The 19,083-nt window shown below is 42.7% G+C and overlaps 1 protein-coding gene across 5 annotated transcripts in view; it reads left to right on the top strand.

Moving 5' to 3' along the window:
• The window catches only part of LARGE1 (LARGE xylosyl- and glucuronyltransferase 1), a 491,672-nt gene that overhangs the window by 414,631 nt on the left and 57,958 nt on the right, over nt 1–19,083 (top strand). For all 5 annotated transcript variants that reach the window (XM_032492096.1, XM_032492097.1, XM_032492099.1 and 2 more), the window contains exons 8-9: nt 4,070–4,182; nt 6,022–6,147. In XM_032492096.1, the coding sequence (XP_032347987.1) occupies nt 4,070–4,182; nt 6,022–6,147 (239 nt within the window). The remainder of the gene's footprint in view (nt 1–4,069; nt 4,183–6,021; nt 6,148–19,083) is intronic.

Below are 19,083 nucleotides of genomic sequence, written 5' to 3'. Positions count from 1 at the left end.
AGTACAAATAAAGCACTGGGACTCAGAATCCCAGTGACTTTTTTTCCAGAGATATTGCAGTCAGGACTTAAACCCAGGGCTTGTGGTTCCAAGTCCAGCAGAGTTTCTGTGTTCCCTGCGCTCCCTCCTGTGACGGCGACAAAGATGCCTTGTTTCAGGCATTCATGCTTCTGCCTCAGTGTCAGGATACGGGGATATTTATTATATAAATAACCTGTGGTTAATTAAAGATTTATGAGCAAAGACAAATGTTTTCACCCATGCTGGACAACTTTATGCAGCCTCCTTAATTTTCATCTTTTGGGGAGAAGAGAGGGAAATGGATCATTAGCTTTTAAGGTCTGCTGTTCAAACGTGGTAGAAAATGCCTCCTGCCTGATTGACATTCACAGCCCTGAAGGGAGACGTCTGTCTTGCTTGACCTTCACGTGTGTAATCCTCTGTATCTTTTAGGTTTCAGTTTCGACATCGGTTAGTTCAGGAAGCTTTTCCCTAATGCTTTCCCGACCCCCAGATGGCAGTCGATTCCCTTGTCCCTGACTCCCGTGGTTCTTAACCACATCTCGCATCTGTCATTGTTTTGCATATTCTTGGTTCCCCGTCTCCCTTCCCTGTTAGGCCTTGCTCCCCAAGAACAAGGACTGTGTTTTACAAACTGCTAAGCCCCCAGTTAACTCAGTGAAAAGAATTGTAGGAGATACTCAAAACACACCTCTAAAATGAATTGTATATACATTATATTTCCCCTTCTGTGTATACTGCAGTGTGCTTACCAGCTGAGAGCTTTAGCTTCCATCCATCACCTGAAGTTGACCCCCGTTACCCATTTCGCCCTCTCTCCACTGCCCCTTCCCCTGCTGATAACCCGTACTCTGTTCTTTGTTTCTTCATGTTTGTATAATGCTGCACACATGAAACCTACATAATGCCATAAGCTGGTGTTACCACAATACAGTTTTTAAAAAGCAAGTTTCAGTTAGGTTGCACATCATAGGGGCTCGATACATAACTATTGAATGAGTGAGTTAAAGAAGAGACATGAGAGGCATTTTAAACATAGAATCCATGGGTCTTTGTCGGTGGCCTGGGTGTAAGAGAGAAGGAAGATGGAACAATTCTGAGATGTTTCTGGACAGATAGCACCACCAACCCAGCAATCCTTGCACAACTTTGGAGGCTCTACCCCACCAAAGCTCTCAGAACTGTGCCCGATGAATTGGCATTAGGATATTTATTGCTGCGTTGTTTATAAGGGCAGGAACACAGGAAACAGCCAGAACTTCCTTCTGCAGGGGAGATGCGCAAATAAATTGTGGTATAGTTATGCAGCAAATCAAGTGATTACGATGAATAAACAGGATACTGAAATCTTAACACGGTTAAATCTTAAAGCCGTAACATCAGGTGAAAAGTAAGTTAGAATAGAAAATGTGCACTATAAAACATACTAAAAACACCATATATTGTTTATTAATATGTACATAGAGAATAAAAATTAAAACACATGCAGAGAAATGAGACCTAGTCTCTCCAGGATGCTGGCTACCCTTGGGGAAGGGAGGGCTTGACTGAGATGGAGGAGTTTTTCATTTACTTGGGACGTTTTATTATAAACAGCAAATATGACAATAGATCAGCACTTACTGAATCAGGGCGGTAAGGATTTGTCCTGTCAGTTTCTGTAGTTTTCTGTTGGTTTGAAATAGTTCATGCTTTTTAAAAATTACATTAAAATCACACCAAGGGGATAGCTGGGTGCCTGAGCGAATGACCTCACATTGCTGACTGTAGTCTTCTGTTCTGGGCACCCCCTCTCTTTTCAACGAGCCTGGCAAACGGTGTGGAATCATGTCTGCCACTTAGGATGTGCCAAGTCTTAACACCATTTTAAAACCTCAGTTCTCAGCTCCATCTCCAGAGACTGGAAGATCTGCTCCTCACTCCTCTAGAGGCTTCAAAATATGCATAAATGTCTTTCATCGTTGTTTAGAGCTTCACCCCCACCCCTCACTGTTTCTGTATATTGGAGCATCTATCCCTAACACTAAATCTAATTAAAATTGGTTTCTGCAATAAGATTTAATGAAATTTTCCTTCACATGGGTGACTGGAATCTATTCTTTGGAAGCCATCACTATATTCTCTTGTTTTGTAACTTTGTACATTTTCCTTCCCTTTCTCCCCCAAAGAAGCAATCAGATAACACCCTTGTGGTGAATTTCGCTGTTTCTAAAATTCCTTCTGCGTCTGGGGAACACTTTCAGTGGTGTGCTGGACCTCGCTCCCCTGAGCTCAGGAGGGCCAGTTGGGCGCTTTTCTTCCCAACTGCTTGCTTGACGACATCACATCGGTAGCTTGAAATTGGCCACAGTGGGAGTATTTGCACCATAGGAATAGGCAAACACTACAAATCAGGTTTTGGGTTTTTTCCCCTCCCGGGAGAGCTGCTGGGTAAACATTTACTAGCCTCCTGCTAGGGGGCGAGGCAGCTTTCTGAGTTTGCAGGGTAAGTAGCATTTTCCTCCTTTTACAAACCAAAAGTCAGAAAAGGAAAAAGTTTAAGTGTCTGACTTAGCCCCTCCTCAGTTTCCCCACCTACAAAATAAGGGTGACACTGTCTAGCTGATCAACGTGCAAAAGAACCTAACAAAGCACAAGGGAGACATGCAGTGGATATGATTTGCTCTTCTGACTTACAAGTTCAGATCTCTGATATTATCCCATTCTTCCCATAACCATATATGTATTTTTTTTTTAAATTTCAACTCTACCTGACCAAACACTTTTCACTAAATGGTGAATATACTTTTTCTCCAAGTATGTGCTACTGCAATAAGTTTTAAAAAAAAGTCTCCGTGTTGACATTTATGTGTGATTTGGGGAATCAGTTTCTTTCCAACAGTCTTAGAAATGTATGTACCAGGTACCAACTAAGATCATTTTTCAACTGCCTGGAGTTTTCTCCACTGACTGTTCTGCTGAGCTCAGCCTCCTAAGCGGGATTGATGTGGGCGCCCACGGGTGCCACCATGCCAGCCACCAAATTAACTGCAGTGGCCTGCAGGGACATCCTCTCATCTGTCCGTGTGCTTTCTCTGCTCTCTGCTTCTGCTGGCTGCGCTCACCGACCTACTAGAAGACATTTGCTCCTAAGCCATTGGACGAAGCCAACATTTTTTTTTTCTTTTTAGACTTCTATGGTTATATTCACTAGAATAATCCATTTGGTTGTTTTAACATTTTTTAAAAATATGCAAGTGTAATTTCCCTTCCTACCCAAGTCCCCCATTCACCCAGGACCCTCCCCATAAAAACTAACCTCGGAAAAGAAGGTGGAGAGGAGGGGGGAAGTGGCCTCGGTCAGTTTCTTATAAACCCAGAGGGTCTTGGTGCGCACCTTGAATACCCAGTGTCAGCATAGCCTTCACTGTAGTTTACATCTGTGTTGATTGTGTTGGGCCAAAGAAGGCTATTGAAATCAGGAGCACTGAAATGAGCTCTTATGTCTCGTCAGTCTGTATAAAGCAAATTGGCAAAGACCTGCCGAGAATAAAGTCAGAGAGGATCTGCTTTTTTTTCCCTGTAAAGATAAATGGCATGTGATGTACAAACACCATCCATCAGCTCACCCTATGTAGGTTGTCACGTATCTGGGGAAAACAGGAGAGAATCTATGCTTGCAGGGACATACTGTGTGTCAGGTGCAATGCTCGGCTTTTTTGGGTGGGGGGGGAGTGATGGTGGTAGAATGTGCATAACATAAACCTGTCACCATCGTGACGTGTGGAGTTCGGTGGCAGCCAGTACTTTCACCAGGTGCTGCCATCAGCACCATCCATCTCCGGCAAGTGCAGGGCTCCTTTGCCCACCTCACTTGGTCCTTACAGCAGCCCTTGAGGTCTCTATCCGTGTCCCCACTGTGATGAGGATGTTTCAAAGAGATGGTTTAGTGTCTCATACTGAGCAACTGGCAGAGCCCTGGGTTGAACCCAGGTGTGTTCGTCTCCCAAACATGTGGGCGGGGATGCCTGGCTCTCTCTCTCTCACTGTCACTTTCCCCTCCCTCCAGGGGTGATCCTGCTGCTTCTGGATAAGCTGCGGAAGATGAAGTGGGAGCAGATGTGGAGGCTGACTGCAGAGAGGGAGCTCATGGGCATGCTCTCCACATCCTTAGCTGACCAGGTGAGTGGCCAGGTTAGAAGGTACCGTTCTTCCTGAGCACCCGGGGCTGTTTCCCAGACTTGCAAGTAGCTGGGTCTGCATGGCTTTTCCAGCTGCTTTGTGACTGTTTATGTGGATAGATCGGCCTTATACTTCCCAGCCTGTGACAACAGCACACTCTCCTTAGTTCATTCCCCTGGTTCATTCATTTGTTGGTTCAGCAGACTTTCCCCGCTCACTGTGCCTGCCAGGGACTGTGTTCAGAAATAGGATTACAGAGATAAATGAAGGACACAGTCCTTGGCCTCAGAGAGCTCCTGGTTTATTGAAGCAGTCTTATAAGTAAATGATAATTTGGTGTGTTAAGAGGAGGTGGCCATCTTCATCTCGGTGTAGGAGGCGCAGTGCCTGCCCCCTGAGATTCCTGAATGCCAAGGTGTATTTCCCAGACAAGATTTCATTTGGCTTTCTGGCAAATAAAATCGAACTTTTAAAGCAGATCCTTTTGCTTAGCTCTTATACAAAGACTCCATCCTCAAGGGAAATGTATTTAAATAGAAGGGAAAACCTCCTTGGCTGGTGAAACTAGCTTTTAATCCATGCAATCTGAAAAAGCCCATGAACTTTGCTAAATGATGAACATAAATTCATCAAAACCCCATATCTCATTTTTGCTAAGAGATGTGGGGGCCTGAGCCTTTGGCCTTGAACCTACCAGGGTCACATATTTAGATTTTGAGTTTCGCATGGTATAAATGACCATCTTGAAGTGCAGAGATTTCTCTGAGTTCTCTGCCTTTTATCCTTTCCTGTTCAACCAAAAAGCAAGCTCACCCTCTGTGTTTTTGTTCATCATTCACTTGTGTGATTCATTGAATTCTTGCAAAGTTTTCTCATCCAGAGGAAACAAGAAACTCTGTAGGGCTACTTCACTTTTCTTTTTCTTTAGCATTGTTACTGTTCAGTACTTCCCAAGCAGCCAGAAACTCATTTCCTTTTTCAAACATGAGATACGGTATAATGAATGAGTTAAAAATTACCCAGGTAGCTGTTTTAAACCTGAGGGGAAAATTGTCCTCCATTGTCATATTTCAAGTCAGGGCACAATGACTTGAGTGTATCCCCAAAAGCTAGCAATTGCATGTCCATGTCCAATGAGGATAGTTTATTCAGCCATCTCCTTCCGCGAAGGCCCGTAATTCACCTCCCAGCACCACCTGTCAGCAGCTGGTTAATAAGTACGGCCTCGTGTGGGAGCTTGGAGAAGAGCTGGAAAGGCTTCCCTAGAAAAGTCAGAGCTGGATTTGGAAATGGGGAGTAGTGTGTACTCGGGCACCCTGGCACAGGGACCCCTGGCACATCCATCATTGAGTCCACCCAAAGCCCCAGGAAATGCTGCTGAAGCAGTATCCGTCGTTTGTCTCAGGCCCTGAATGAGCAGAGCAACTTGTCATCACGCAGTTTCCTCTCCTGGAGGCTCAGGATGGATGACAGGGGCTCCTGGGTGAAGCGAGAAGAGGGACAGAGAAGTGACGTCATTTATTACATGCCAGCTTGGGTGGAAAAGGTGCTCCCTGTCCGCCCCCCCCCCCCACATCCCTTTGCTGCGTGATGCTGGCTGACGCCAGCAGGACCCAGGAGCTTCAGGTCAGCGTGGGACATTTCCCCCATCTCTATCCAAACATTATTGCTTGGTTTCTAGAGAGGAAAGGCAAGGAAAATGCCCTGCAGCGCAAGCCAGACTGTTCAGAGCAGGAGGCTCAAGAGAGATTGCGCAGGAGATGCGGTGCCGTGAGAGCCAGCCTCCCAACCTGAACCCATCTGACTGTTTTGACTGTGTCTCTGGCTTTTATCCTCCAGGATATTTTCAACGCTGTCATCAAACAAAACCCCTTCCTTGTGTATCAGCTCCCCTGCTTCTGGAACGTGCAGCTGTCGGACCACACCCGCTCCGAGCAGTGCTACAGAGACGTGTCTGATCTAAAGGTAGAGTAAGGAAGGCCCCGGTGGGCGCCCGCTCATCCCCCAGGTAGAGTGAGGACCAGTGGTGGCAGAGGGATGGGGCAGCACCCTTCGAGGGGGGTGAGTGGCTTGGAGTGCTGTGTGCATCGTGGGGAGAGAGAAAGGTGCAGAAGAGCAGAAAGAATGTGCTTTTCTTCTTTGTTTTGTTTTTGTCTCTCTGTCTTGTTTGGGCTTTCTGGAAGGGATAAGGCTTCCCAGCATAAGAGCCAGCATGTGTGGTCATTCTTTCAGCCACCTGCTGCTGGCTGTTTTGGATCATGTCAGCTCCCCAAATCCAGTCATTTAATTCAAACAAAAACATTTGCTGAGGGCCTTCTCTGTGCCAGGTGCCATAGATACAGATATGAATCACTTGTTTTCTACTTTCAAATCATTCTTGGCATAGAAGAGCAGAGAAACACGTAAGGAAATAAATGTATAAAAAAAGAAAAATGGCAGTTGCTCTGATGGTTGTGGATTGAAGTGAGACGTATAAATGTCTTCATTCTACCTCAAGGAGAAGGGACAGGGACAGAAAAGCCTTCATCCTTGGTCTCTAGGTACCAAACATAGTGGCAGGGCCTGGCAGTAGATAGATGAAGGTGGCGGAGTGTATCAGTTATCTACTGCCATAGATAATGCTGTGTAACAAACTGTTCTAATAGGGGCTTAAATCAACAACCGTGATGAGTCTACAGGTTGGCTGAGTGGTGTCTAATAGTTTCTGCCTTAACCAGATGGATTGGCTGGTGGCTGGGGCAACTTGGTTCTCCTCCAGTGTCTCCCATGTCCCATCAGCAGGCCAGTCTGGCTTGTTCTCATGGTGAGGCAGAGGCAGGAGAGGAAGCCATAAAGCACACAAGGAAACCTTGAGGCCTTTTTGCTGATATCCGATTGGCCAAAGTAACTGTATGGCTGAGCCCAGAGTTAAGGGCTGTATCAGAAATCCCTCCCTATAGTAGAGAAGAAGTGAGGAACTGACCTCATCTAATTAAGTGACAGATCAAAGATTTGAACCCAGGCCTGTCTGATGCCAAGTGTATTTGCCCTCTGGCTGTAATAGAGCGGAAGTAGATGTATGTATCCATAGAGAGTTTATTTCACCTAAAACTTATGTCCATTGTCCAGGAGACCACATGGTAACAATAATTGCAAGTTTTAAAAAGGAAAATGGACCCCAAACCTTCCTTTTCTAATCAGTCAGTCTTTTCTAGGGTTTCTGGTCCATTTCCACATTGTGTGTGTATTATGTCTCATTTATTGTCACAATACACATGGTATTTTGTATTTTTCCACTGCTTAGTCATTCTTGTTACCTTAGTTGTTTTCAGACTTTCACAGATATAAATGGTGTTGTAACAAACAGCTCAAAGTTCACACCTTCTCAGGAGTGAAATCACAGAGTCAAAAAGAAAGAACTTTTTTTTAATGTACTTGAAGTTTATTACAATATATTAGAAAATATTTAAAAAGAAAGTGCTTCCATCATTTATTCTTTCAATTAGCATTTATGCAGTTCCTGCATAATGTCACATACTTGTTAAACATCAGGAAAATAGATGAAATACATGGGACTCTTCCCAACAGTATCATGAACTAGAAGTTCAGAGGGGAGGAACATAAAACCAACCCGATAAGGAACACCTAAAATGCTGCATACAAAAATTTTGTTAATGTTTTGAGAGCATAGTTGATCAGTCCAATAAAGTACATGAAGTCAGCAGAGGCCAGAAAGCAGTGGTAAAGTAACTACAGAAGGTTGAGCAAAAAGCAGGGGCATCTGAGATTTTCTGGGTATTTGCAGATCCCTGTAGCTGGAAGCCTGCTTTAAAGGAAGGTAACTGTATAATTACTGTTCAAACAAGGGAGTGCTGTCATGAGTTCCGCTGGGATAACAGGCCTCAATCAAAATCAGGCAAACAGTATGTATACCCATTCTATTGAAATGCTATGTGTGGGAACTTGGGCCCCAACAGGAAAAAAGACAATTAGAAGACCTTAGCATAAAGTTAGGATCCATGAAAAGTGATATATTCAGTGGATAAACAGTTCAAACCCCCATGGTGTAGAAGACAAGAGAGATTGTTGCCTGTTCCATTCTTTGCTTTTAGTGGAACAAAGGAGAAATATTTCCCCTGAGAATTTCTAATCTCAAGCCTGTGCCCATATTATTTGCAGGGGAGAGGGGGGCTAAAATTATATGTGTTGGGGCAGGAATACAAGGAAAGAAAAATGAAAAATTCCCAGGCCCTTGGAAGAAACAAACAGAAATCTGCTCTGGAAGAATACTCTCAAAAACAAGACTTCAGAATTCTTTAGGGAGAGTTTCTAGAAAAACGAGTCCTCAGTAGTCACTGTACACACAAGGAAATAAGCTACCATGAGAGAGAGCAGAAACTGCAGGCTAGAGAATTAAATCTCAAAGGCTGCAAGTATTAGACTCATTGGGCATAGAACATAATAGAAGCATTTGTATTGCATGAGAAATAAAAAAAGAATATTGAAAGTAGAGTGGAGGAACAAGAGATCTGCGAAGGTGAATATGCCTATTTAGATCAACTAGGACTTTTAGAAGTGAATAATATAATTACTGAATTTACAAATTAAATGAATGTGTTAAGCAGTAGATTAGACCCAGCTGAAGAGAGATTTAGTAAATGGGAAGAGAGAGCTGAAGAAATTCCCCAAAACACAGCACACTGAAAAAAAAAAGAAAGAGATGGAAGAACAGGGAGAAGTTAAGATATTGGGATATGTCTAGTTAGATTATCAGAAGGAGATAATAGAGAAAATTGGAAGCAAGTCATCATTGGATGGGATGGTGAATGGAAATTTTTCAGAACTGTTGAAGATATTCATAGATACAAGAAGAATTGTGTTTCCCAAGCAGTTTCAATAAAGAGAAAGCCATTTTTAGACCCATAGTAGTGAAATTACAGCACCTTAAAGAAAAATTATTTTAAAAATAGCCAGAGAGAGAAGATAGATTATCTACAAAAAAAAAAAAAAAAAAAAAAAAAAAATTCCATGTGCATCATGAGAGTTCTTAGCAGCAGCAGTGGAAGCCAGAAAAGAGTAGAAAAACATCTTTAATATGCTCAGACACAATAACAACAAGTTTTATACCTAAACTAACAGTCTTTCAAGCATGAAGAGAGGACCTAGATGAGCAGAAATAAAGAAAATTTACCACCAACTTATGCAAAAAAACTTCCAAACGATGTACTTTGGAATCCTTTGGGAAATGATTCTTGTTTCAAGAAGGAATGTCTAACAAACAAATTAGAAATATGTTGGAACTCTGAACAGCTTCTAAATGTAGCGATAGTAGTAATAATAGTAATAATATAATTTGGGGGTTTACAAAGGTTGTACCTAAAATGTCAGACAGTGACATCATGTAAGTCAGGAGGGAAGTGATGAGAATTAAATTGAAGATTTCACTCTTGAAATCATTGTTTTGTTGAAAAGGGGGATAAGATATTAGCTGCTAAGCTAGCTATGCATGCTAACATTTCAAGGTTAAGATCTAAAAGAATTGGAAAATAGGACAGGGTGGAATAGAATAAGAAAAACCAAAACAACCAACCAAAATACCTCAATCATTTAAAAGAAAAACTATAATAGAAGAAAAGAAAAAAAAACAAATAAACGTATAGGAAAAGTAGGGGGAAATAGAAAACGGGAAATGAAAATGATAAATTTAAGTCCAAATATATCAATAACCAAATAAACTAATTTTGCCTGTGAGAAGATAAGTTGTCAGATTGGATAGGAAACGGTATCCAACTACGCTGTCTGCAAGAGACATGCCTGATACAAAACAACCTAGAAAGGTTGACGGTAAAATTGTGGGAAAAGAATATCAGGCAATTATCATCCAAAAGAGAACTGGGTAACTTATCTTGATACAGACGAAGCATTGATAGGTATAAAGATGGTCACGACTTAAAAACAAAAAGTTCACCAAGAAGATACAAGAGTTATAAACTCGTGTGCATGTCCCACTGTCGTGTATATATATGCAGAGCTGAACACAACTCCAGAGGGAGACTGACAGTTCTACTATCCTAGTAGAATATTTTAACATATTCTTTTCAAATATTGGAAGATCAAACATGAAAAAAAAAAGATTTTAAAAATATGGAAGATTTGAAGTACACAGTTAAAAATTCTGATTTATTGGACAAATAAAGAACTTTGTGCCTGACAGAGATATATGGCCTTCTTAAGCTCTCACGGGATGTTTATTGAAAACCACGTGCTAGACCGTCAAACAAGTCTCAGTACATTTCAAAGAATTATACTAAGTAGCTCATGGTTCTAAATAGAAATCAAAATTGAAGCCGAAAAGTACTTAGAGCTGAATGAAAATAAAAACAGTACATGTCAAAATTAGTAGAATGAAAGGAACATACAGGGAAACTGACAGCCTTAAATGCTTATATTAAAAGAAAGCCTGCAAGTTAAGAAGCCAAGTTTATAACTTACAATGATATATGAAGAACATTAGAATAAATTCAAAGAAAGTAAGAGGCAAAACATAAGACAGGAACAGAAACTGATCAACAAATTCTTCAACAAATTCAAAAGGGACCATGAAACAGACAAAGCTGCAGCGGGACTCATTGAGAAAAAGCAAGCGAATTCACCAATAAATCAATCAGGAGACATACATTATTCATTGTCTAAATGTTTCTGAGCCAGTGATTCTTCTGAGTTCTAGGAATACAACAAAGACTAAAGCAAACACATGTCTCTCACTTGTGGAACTTTCGATCGAAGAGAGAAAGCAGAATTATAGGAGAGAATAAGAGAATACTGTGAACAAAATTGTATCAGTATGTTTGAAAACGGTGAAAGGAACATATTCCTAGAAATGTGTAATTTACCAAAACTGACTTCAGGAAAAAAAAAATACAAGGTCTGGATTATTTTCTAGTCATTAAACCTTCTTCCAAAGAAGACAGAAGCTCTAGATAGTGAGAAGAGAGACATTCTACTGGTTTCTTTTAATCAAAAGATATTTCCAATTTTAAGTCAGCTTTTCCAAAGAATAGGAAAAGAACCTTTTTAACTAATTCAATGAGGCCAGGATATCCTTGATACCAAAACCAGACAAGGAGATTACAAGAAAGGAAAATTGCAGGCCTGTCGCACGCATAAATACTGATGCAGAAATCTTAAGCAAAATATTAGCAGACCGAATCCAGCCATGTGTAAAATAGATAATACATCATGGCCAAGTCGGGTTTATTGCAGGAAAGACAAAGGGTGATCTAACATTGAAAAATCCACAAGTGTCATTTAGCATGTTAAGGGTTTAAAGGAGAAATACCATATAATTATCTAAATAGACGCAGGAAAATTATTTGATAAAATTAGATATTCATCTGTGACAAAAACTCTTATAAAGAGTATCTTCTGAAAACCTACAGCAAACTTTGGCTGAGCGTTTGCTTAGGGTTGTGCTAAATAATTAAAAGAAAAGAGTGGAGAGCCCAAGGGCGCCCACACACTGATGGAAATTTGCAGTATTCAGTGGTGGCATTGCTGGCCACTGGAGAGAGGGTACAATTTTCCCTAAATGGTATGGAAACATCTGATTATCTATGTTGAAAAAATGAAAATGGGTCCCTGTCTCACACACGCACAAAACTTACCCTGATCGATAAGAGACTTAAAAGTGAAAGGCCAAATTAAACACCTTTTAAAAATTAGGAAATTAGCCTATGACCTCAGGATAGGGAAGAATTTATTCAACTTAGACACCCAAAGCATACGTTGTAAGCGAAAGTTCAGTAAGTTAAACCACAGTGAAATTAATAACTCCATCAAAGTGGCATCAAAAAGAGAAAAGTTTCAACAAACAACTAACGAAGGACTAGTAAACAAAGTATAGAAAAATTCTTTATTATTATTAAGAAAAATGTGTAAAAGACAAAAAGTCATTTCACAGAATTACAGAGAAAATGACCAACAAACACTTGAAAAGATGTGCAACCTCTTTGTTAATCAGGGAAGTGAAAATTAAGACCACAGATAATTTCGCATCCACCAAATTGGAAGGGTGGTACCATCAAGTCTCACTTACCACTAGGAACCCTCCTGTACTGTGGATAGGCGTGTGAGCGGAAACAAGCAAATTGGAAGAACACTTTGGCACCGTGTTATAAAATTGAAGGAGTACCTGTTTTACAGTCTGGGGTTTGGATGTAATCGGTCGAACATTGAGAGGCGGATGCCTTTCTGGGGGCAAATGGCGACAGATTGAAGCCAGGCCCTGTGTCCTCATAATAAATGACCTTGTTTGACTAGGCAGGGGCACAGAAGGCTTTTAAACTTTCTAGTCTCATTTCCATATCAAAAATAGAAACAAAAAATTGCCACAATAATCAGTGCAACTAAAAACCTCGGCAGGTTCTTATGAAGGGAGGAAATTCCGATATACGCTACACCAGGGATGACCTTTGAAGACGTGCTCAGCGAAATACTCCAAACACAGAGGGACAAATATTGTATGATTCCACTTATATGAGATACCTAGAATGGTCAAGTTCATGGACAGAGAAAGTAGAATAAAGATTACTAGGGTGGGGAGTTTCAGTCTAGGATGGTGAAAAAGTCCCGGAGATGCCTCGTGGTGATGGTTGCGTAACAGGGTGAATGTACTTAAGGACACTGAACTATACACTTTAAAATGGTATATTATATGTATATTTTATTGTAATAAAAAAAAAAAACTGGGAGTGGTGGTGGAGGGACCTTGGCAAGTGTCTTGTGAAATTGATTGTTCTTAGGAGAATTAGTGTGCGTTCCACTAAAGAAACCAGTCATAAGCCAGGAGATTTGGCATGACATCTGAGAGCCTCTAAATTGGCAGCTACAAAAAGGGAAAGAAGAAGCATCATAAATGAGAGGAGACTCCTCATTTGTGAACTTCCAACTTCCAGCTTTTGTAGATGCCGACAGAACTTGGTCTCCAAGTGTGAGTCCCATCGCCCACCACACGCACGCCGAAGTGTTCATGCCCCCGAATTTACTGAGTGGTTACTGTATGCCAGGCACCGTTACAGGCCCCAGTGATGCCACAGGAGGCTGAACAGACAAACTATCGGTCCCATAGAGCTTACGCGTTGGCGCAGCAGGTGGCTGTGCCTCTTTGGCATCGCTTAAGTGTTGCTTAATTGATGTCACTTTGAACCCATCCAACAACATAATCAGTGGACTCTCTTTGGCAGCCTGTTCTCTGTGTAAGTAGAGGAATTTCCATCAAATGGCAAAACCGTGAAGATAAGAGTTAAACCAAGTTTGATCTGTATCTTTGTAGATAAACCTAAAAAAGAATCCAGAGATCATTTTACCCACTAAAATCTTATCTAACAAAATCTGATGCAGAACCCTAAAATACAGGCGCTGTATAAAAGGGGAACTGCCCTGGAGGTGGGGCGAGGATTAAGGGACGAGGGAGGGAGGTTAGCAGGCCTGAGCCCCACCCTCTGGGTCCTGTCAGGGTCTGGACATTGACAAGGAGCCTGAAGGGCTGGTCCAAGAACACAGCATGTCTGTCAGTCCCTCCAGGGCAACCTGGTCTTCAGATTCCAGGTCAAGGTGTATCTTTGTCTTTTTCTTCTTACTGTCTGCCTTCTCTTCTTCCTCCTGTCCTTTATCTTATTTCATTCCTGGTGCTCAGCATCTATGAGGAGCCTCCTCTTTGCTGGCGGATTGTGTTCCTCCCTAGGGAGAATCCAGAGGTGCCTGAACTCTGCTCTCCATCAGCTCATGCTCTGTTGCTCCAAAGGGTAGCCAACCTGAGAAACCCACCTGCGGGACCCAGAGGGACCTGCGCTGGGTCAGCTGATGGAAAATGTCAGCGTAAGCAAGAATCCTAAAAATATGTTAACCTTGATTGGCCTGTCTTTGGGGGCAAATCCAGAGCCAGGTCTTTTTGTCTGCAGATTGTACCGTATGAACACTTACGGCTCTCTCTCCTCATGCCTCCTCTGTGGTTCTCAGGGCCCTTTCCAGCCGAACAAGAATTTAACGGCTCTCACAAAGCAACTGAAGGACAGTCCTGCATTTCCCTTTTCATAGTCCTCTCGACCATGCCTAATCCGATAGCCAATTTTTTTTTTTTTAGGAACTTCTTTTTATCGAGTTGTTCCAGAACGTTTAGCTTGCCTTTCATGGAAATAGCAACTCTCACCTAATTCAAAGACTATTTCATTACATTTCTGATTATGTTTGAAGGACAGGTGGCATAAAAACCCATCTGGTAACAAACACAGCTCCCTCCTGGTAGCATGGAGCTCAATTGTGATCCCACTTCCTGCTACAGAGGAGTCTGCCCACCTCGGGCATCTAGCATGCCCTGGGTGTCGGCCGAGAACTCCGTGCTAAGTATAGGTTGGTTAAGAGACCGTGGAAGGGGAGAAGTGGTTTCATTGAGGAGGCAGGAGCCAAAAATACAGGCTTCTGGAGCCAAGCCATCCTGTAAATTCTAATGACAGTTCTGCCTCTTACCAGCTGAAGGACTTGAGTAAATCACTTAACCTCTCAGGCTCAGTTACAAAATTCTCGATAAAATGGAAGCCATTATTCTTGGCCCCATTCTCAGCCAGGCCCCTTGAGTGCGCCAGAGAAATGCACTTGACTTTACCTCGGTCTTTCATGTTGCAAAGACCTTCATTTTTATCTCTTCAATCCTAAAGCTGGATGACTCAGCCTTCCCTGGCGGAGTCTTAAATTAAAAGAGAAGGACCCAAAGGAGCATCTTTTTATTCCTTCACCAGGAGCACAGACTCAGGAGACCAGCAAAGGAGCTGTGTGCTGGCTTAGAGGAAGGAGATTGGGAGAGATTCCAGAAAGCAGTGCCCTGGCCCTTGAGTCTTCTGCAGACTGTTAGAAAAGGAAGCTCTGGGCAGAAAGGCTGGGCAGTGGCCAGGATGTGGCAAGCAGAGGGGTCCATCCTCGGGTCTGTAAGAGTCAGTGGAGCCTAGGGCTGTGTAAGTCATGGTTCTTGCCCTCGGGAAGATCACAGGCTATTGAGAATTAACCCGTAAGGAAACAGAAAATCCCAATGCAACCTGCTAAGAGCTGTGAAGTCGGGAAGTGAAGGGGGCTGACAGCAGGAAGAGGACCCGGGTTTAGACCGAAGTATGATAGGAGGTTCTATAGGAGGTTGAGGGTGAAACTCACTATTCACCCTCTTCTGCCCTCACGTCACTCCTGAAACACGCTTGCTGCTCCTCTCCCCAGTCCTCCCCCTCTTCCTCCCCAACATGCCCCTGGAGATCAGGGGGTGGAAACTCACATGCAAGTTAGAAAGAGTGAACCGGGGGCTGGGTAGGCAAGCAACGGCGTCCACCCCATTGCTACAAAACCACCTGCCCAAATGCACCAATCCCTGTCAGGGATGGACAGGAAACACATCTCAGGGGAAGCAAGCTGGGGCCAGGACCTCAAAGGATGAAATGGAGCATTCCAGGTAGACTGGGTAGGGATGAAGTTCCAAACGTGGCGTCACCTGATCTTTACAAAAGATTACTCACGAGGTGAATATTGTTCAGTCTGTTTCATAAGTCAGAAAATTAAGAATCATTTGGATTTGTCACTTCCTTGCCCAGAATCACACAGCTGAAATTTGAGCGCTTGTCTGTCTTACTCCAAGTCCAGAGCTCTTTCTTCTGACATGGGGTTGAGTTCCCACCAGAATATATTTTCCCAGGGTTTCGTCTTATGGGAGGTAATGATTCTATAGGTTTCTTCTATATGAGCCCTATTGAAATTAAATGGGTTTTCAAGGGCTAACCCCAGAACAGAGACCCTTAATATAACATTATCTCCTCGAAAGAATGTTTGATTTTTAAGCAGCAGGTGCGAAGGCTGAATTTTTGACTGCCATCCATTCACAGACTGGGAACTGAGTGCACGGAAAAGAAAAACCCTGAAGGAGAGAAGAGAAAGCAAGAGAAAACATGCCATCCGTGTGGGGGGAAATGATGTATGTTCCTGGAGGCAATCTGTAGCATTTGCATAAGCGGAGTAGCGCATAACTCAAGATTTAAAACATTTTATAATACTTAAAAGGTGTCAGGTTCCGCATCTTTTGAGGAAGATGAGGGGCTACCGTGAATTTGCATACCGAGCATGCCTTAGAAATGCCTGCTGCAGTGAGAAATGAGGCAGGGGAAACCAGAGAGAGGGTAATAAGAATGATGAATGGTAAGGTTGATCCTGGAGGATTAGGATGGATGGAAGAAGAAAAAAACAGTTGCTTTGGGGGAGAAGAGCTAAAATCTAGAATTACCACCTTCCAACTAGACCCCTCTTTCCTTCAGGCCAGTGCCTGTTTAATTTCATCGCGTGACCCAAGTCCGAGGGCTCTAAGTGTTTTATTGTCTCTGCTGCGGTTGCTAAACCCGAGGAGTCCCGGGATTAAATATGAGGCAGCTGGCTTCTGTCCAAGTAGCCTGTCTTTTGGCACCAGTCGTTCTGCGGCTCATGCCTTGGGATCGCCCATCTCCCAGCAAACTGCACAGCACCCACTGTGCGCCAGGCTGCAGGGCTGTCATTCGGTTACTTAACCTCTCTTCACCTTGTCCTCCCCTGAAAAGCAGGGAAGTGATCACCACTCAACAGAGGAGATGCAAAGATCAAAAGAGGTGATGCATTAGTTCCAGGCTATGAAACGTGAATTAAGCCTAGTGTTATTATTAATCATCCATCAGGGTTGTCCCCGCTCAGTCTCTCGGGGTAATTTTCAGTCAGCTGGTAGGCAAAACACGTAGACAAGGGGTCTTCTTCCTTGTGCATGCTAATGCTCTCATTTCACAGACTGGAAACAGGGACCGGAAGAGGGAGGTGGCTTCCCAAGGTCAGGCACTGGCATGTCGCGCATAGTCCTGTGCCCACACATTGTGCTGGAGAATGGCCCGCCCCGCGGAGGGGACTCTGGGTGGTTTCAGCTTTAGTCTTCTGTCTTTTCTCAACACTCACTCGTTCTTGGCTCATTTGGTAATTTTTGGAACTTATCTTCTTCTGGTGTTACTGATTTGAGTTATCCATCACTGGCTTTATGACGCATATGTGATGGAGCTCAGATGCCTGTATTCCTGGAAACATCAACAAGATTCCTAGAAGCAAGGTGATGGCTCTGGAAAATTTGCCTGGCAGTAGCATTTGGTGGAGCATGTGTCCAAGCAGTTCTAAGAACTGTTAATGGGTTTCATTAAAACAGAGGGAGCTGGAGAGGGGATGGAGAGAGGGGAGTTCTGTGTACTATAAACTCTGCCATATACCATATTCTGAAGTCCTGCAGCAAGGAAATCTGAGCAATTTTATTGATTCTCCCCATTTCCCCCACGTACTCCATGTCAGCACACAGACCTGTGACCTGTGGTCATGGCATGCCTTGTGGGACAGGCTTCTTAGAAGCCCGCTGTAGGACACCCTTTCCTCAATAATCTGGGCTCTAGAAAGAAGAAAAGGATTTGGAGAAAGAAAAGCACCAATTAAGCAATATTTGGTTATCGTAGACATCAACCCCTGAAGTTTTGAAGAATGCGGAAATGAGGGTTTTGGTAGCAAACATTGTTTTTTTACCTCAAAATCCTAATAATGATGAAAACGATTTCAAACATTTATTTCCTAAAAGCTCCATCTGTATCACAGGTTCTTTCTAAAAGTAGTTAGTTTTCTGTTCATGACCCTTGCACTGAAGGATCCAGATTCAGGTGTGAATTTTTGTTTTCTAAAAGCATGAGATAGCCTGCCGCCAAGAACCATTTTTCCGTAACAAACTGCATACATCATCTTTGCGTATGCCGTGTATTGTGAGTCCTTTGCCATGAGTTAACCAGCGAAGCTGTCTGTTGGACAGAAGATTTTCAGTGTCATTCTTCATGTCATTAGAAAGCATTGTAAAAATCCTATGATATTTTCCGTCTTGTCTTCAGAAAGTTAACCAAATCTGTGACATCTAATAGTACTGATACACTGTGGCTTCCAGTGTTTCCTCGCAAACTTGCCTATCGGTGATACAGTAAAGGAATTCAGTACGGGGTGCCTCCTCTGTGACCTTTCTCGGAACCCTTTTGTTGTTCCAGTTAAAGCAACTGTACCTTCAGTGCTTCCACATCTGCACTCTCCATAAAACGTTACCATCATTAAAGGAGGAATTCACTGCTCAGAACATAACTTCTCCAGGACATCTTTTCTTTATTGCTCATTGGAAAGATGTCCTTTGTGGATTTCATTTTCTAAACAGAATCTTGCAAACGTCATGAGATGACGAATCCTCTGTACTTTCCGATTTAAGTCTATAGCAAATCTCCCATGTGATTTGTTCTGATACTAGTTTCTTCAGGCTTTCATCATTTGTTTTCTAGGACTCTTCCCACAATATCTGCTGACAGAGGAATTTAGTTCGTTTGTTAGCACATTATCCTTTGTGCATTTTCCCAGCCGTTCTTGCCAGGGCAGGAAAAACCAGTATTTTCCTTACTCAATTTTATTATCTTTCGTTTTGATGTATGAAATCTCCAAAGAGACTGCAAAACTCTTTTTCACGGGGTTTAGTGAGACGTTGTAAAGTTCGAGACTGGCTATCGCCAAGACTTGAAACGTCATCAAAAATCGGTGGAGGCTTGTCTTCCTATTCTGGGTGCTTTGTTTTTCAATATCTTGCCAATCATGCATCTCTGTACTGACATTAAGTAACATCTCAAGGTATCATACACACTTGGGGTGAAGTTCTTCCGTAACAGTTGTGGTTGTACATCCATTTCTGAAATCGTCTTGAGAATTTAGTATTTTCCATCATCTTCTTGTCAGATCGAATTAGATAGGCATTTCTACACGTGGGTGTGTAGCCTGGGAAGAGCTCATGTTAGGAGCAGAGGCGTCAGCCGAACTGCCGCC

The sequence above is a fragment of the Camelus ferus genome, chromosome 12, assembly GCF_009834535.1.
Source record: "Camelus ferus isolate YT-003-E chromosome 12, BCGSAC_Cfer_1.0, whole genome shotgun sequence".
NCBI classification, from domain to species: Eukaryota; Metazoa; Chordata; class Mammalia; order Artiodactyla; family Camelidae; genus Camelus; species Camelus ferus.
The sequence above is the reverse complement of the archived record's forward strand: the minus strand, read 5'-3'. Positions and strand labels throughout refer to the sequence as shown.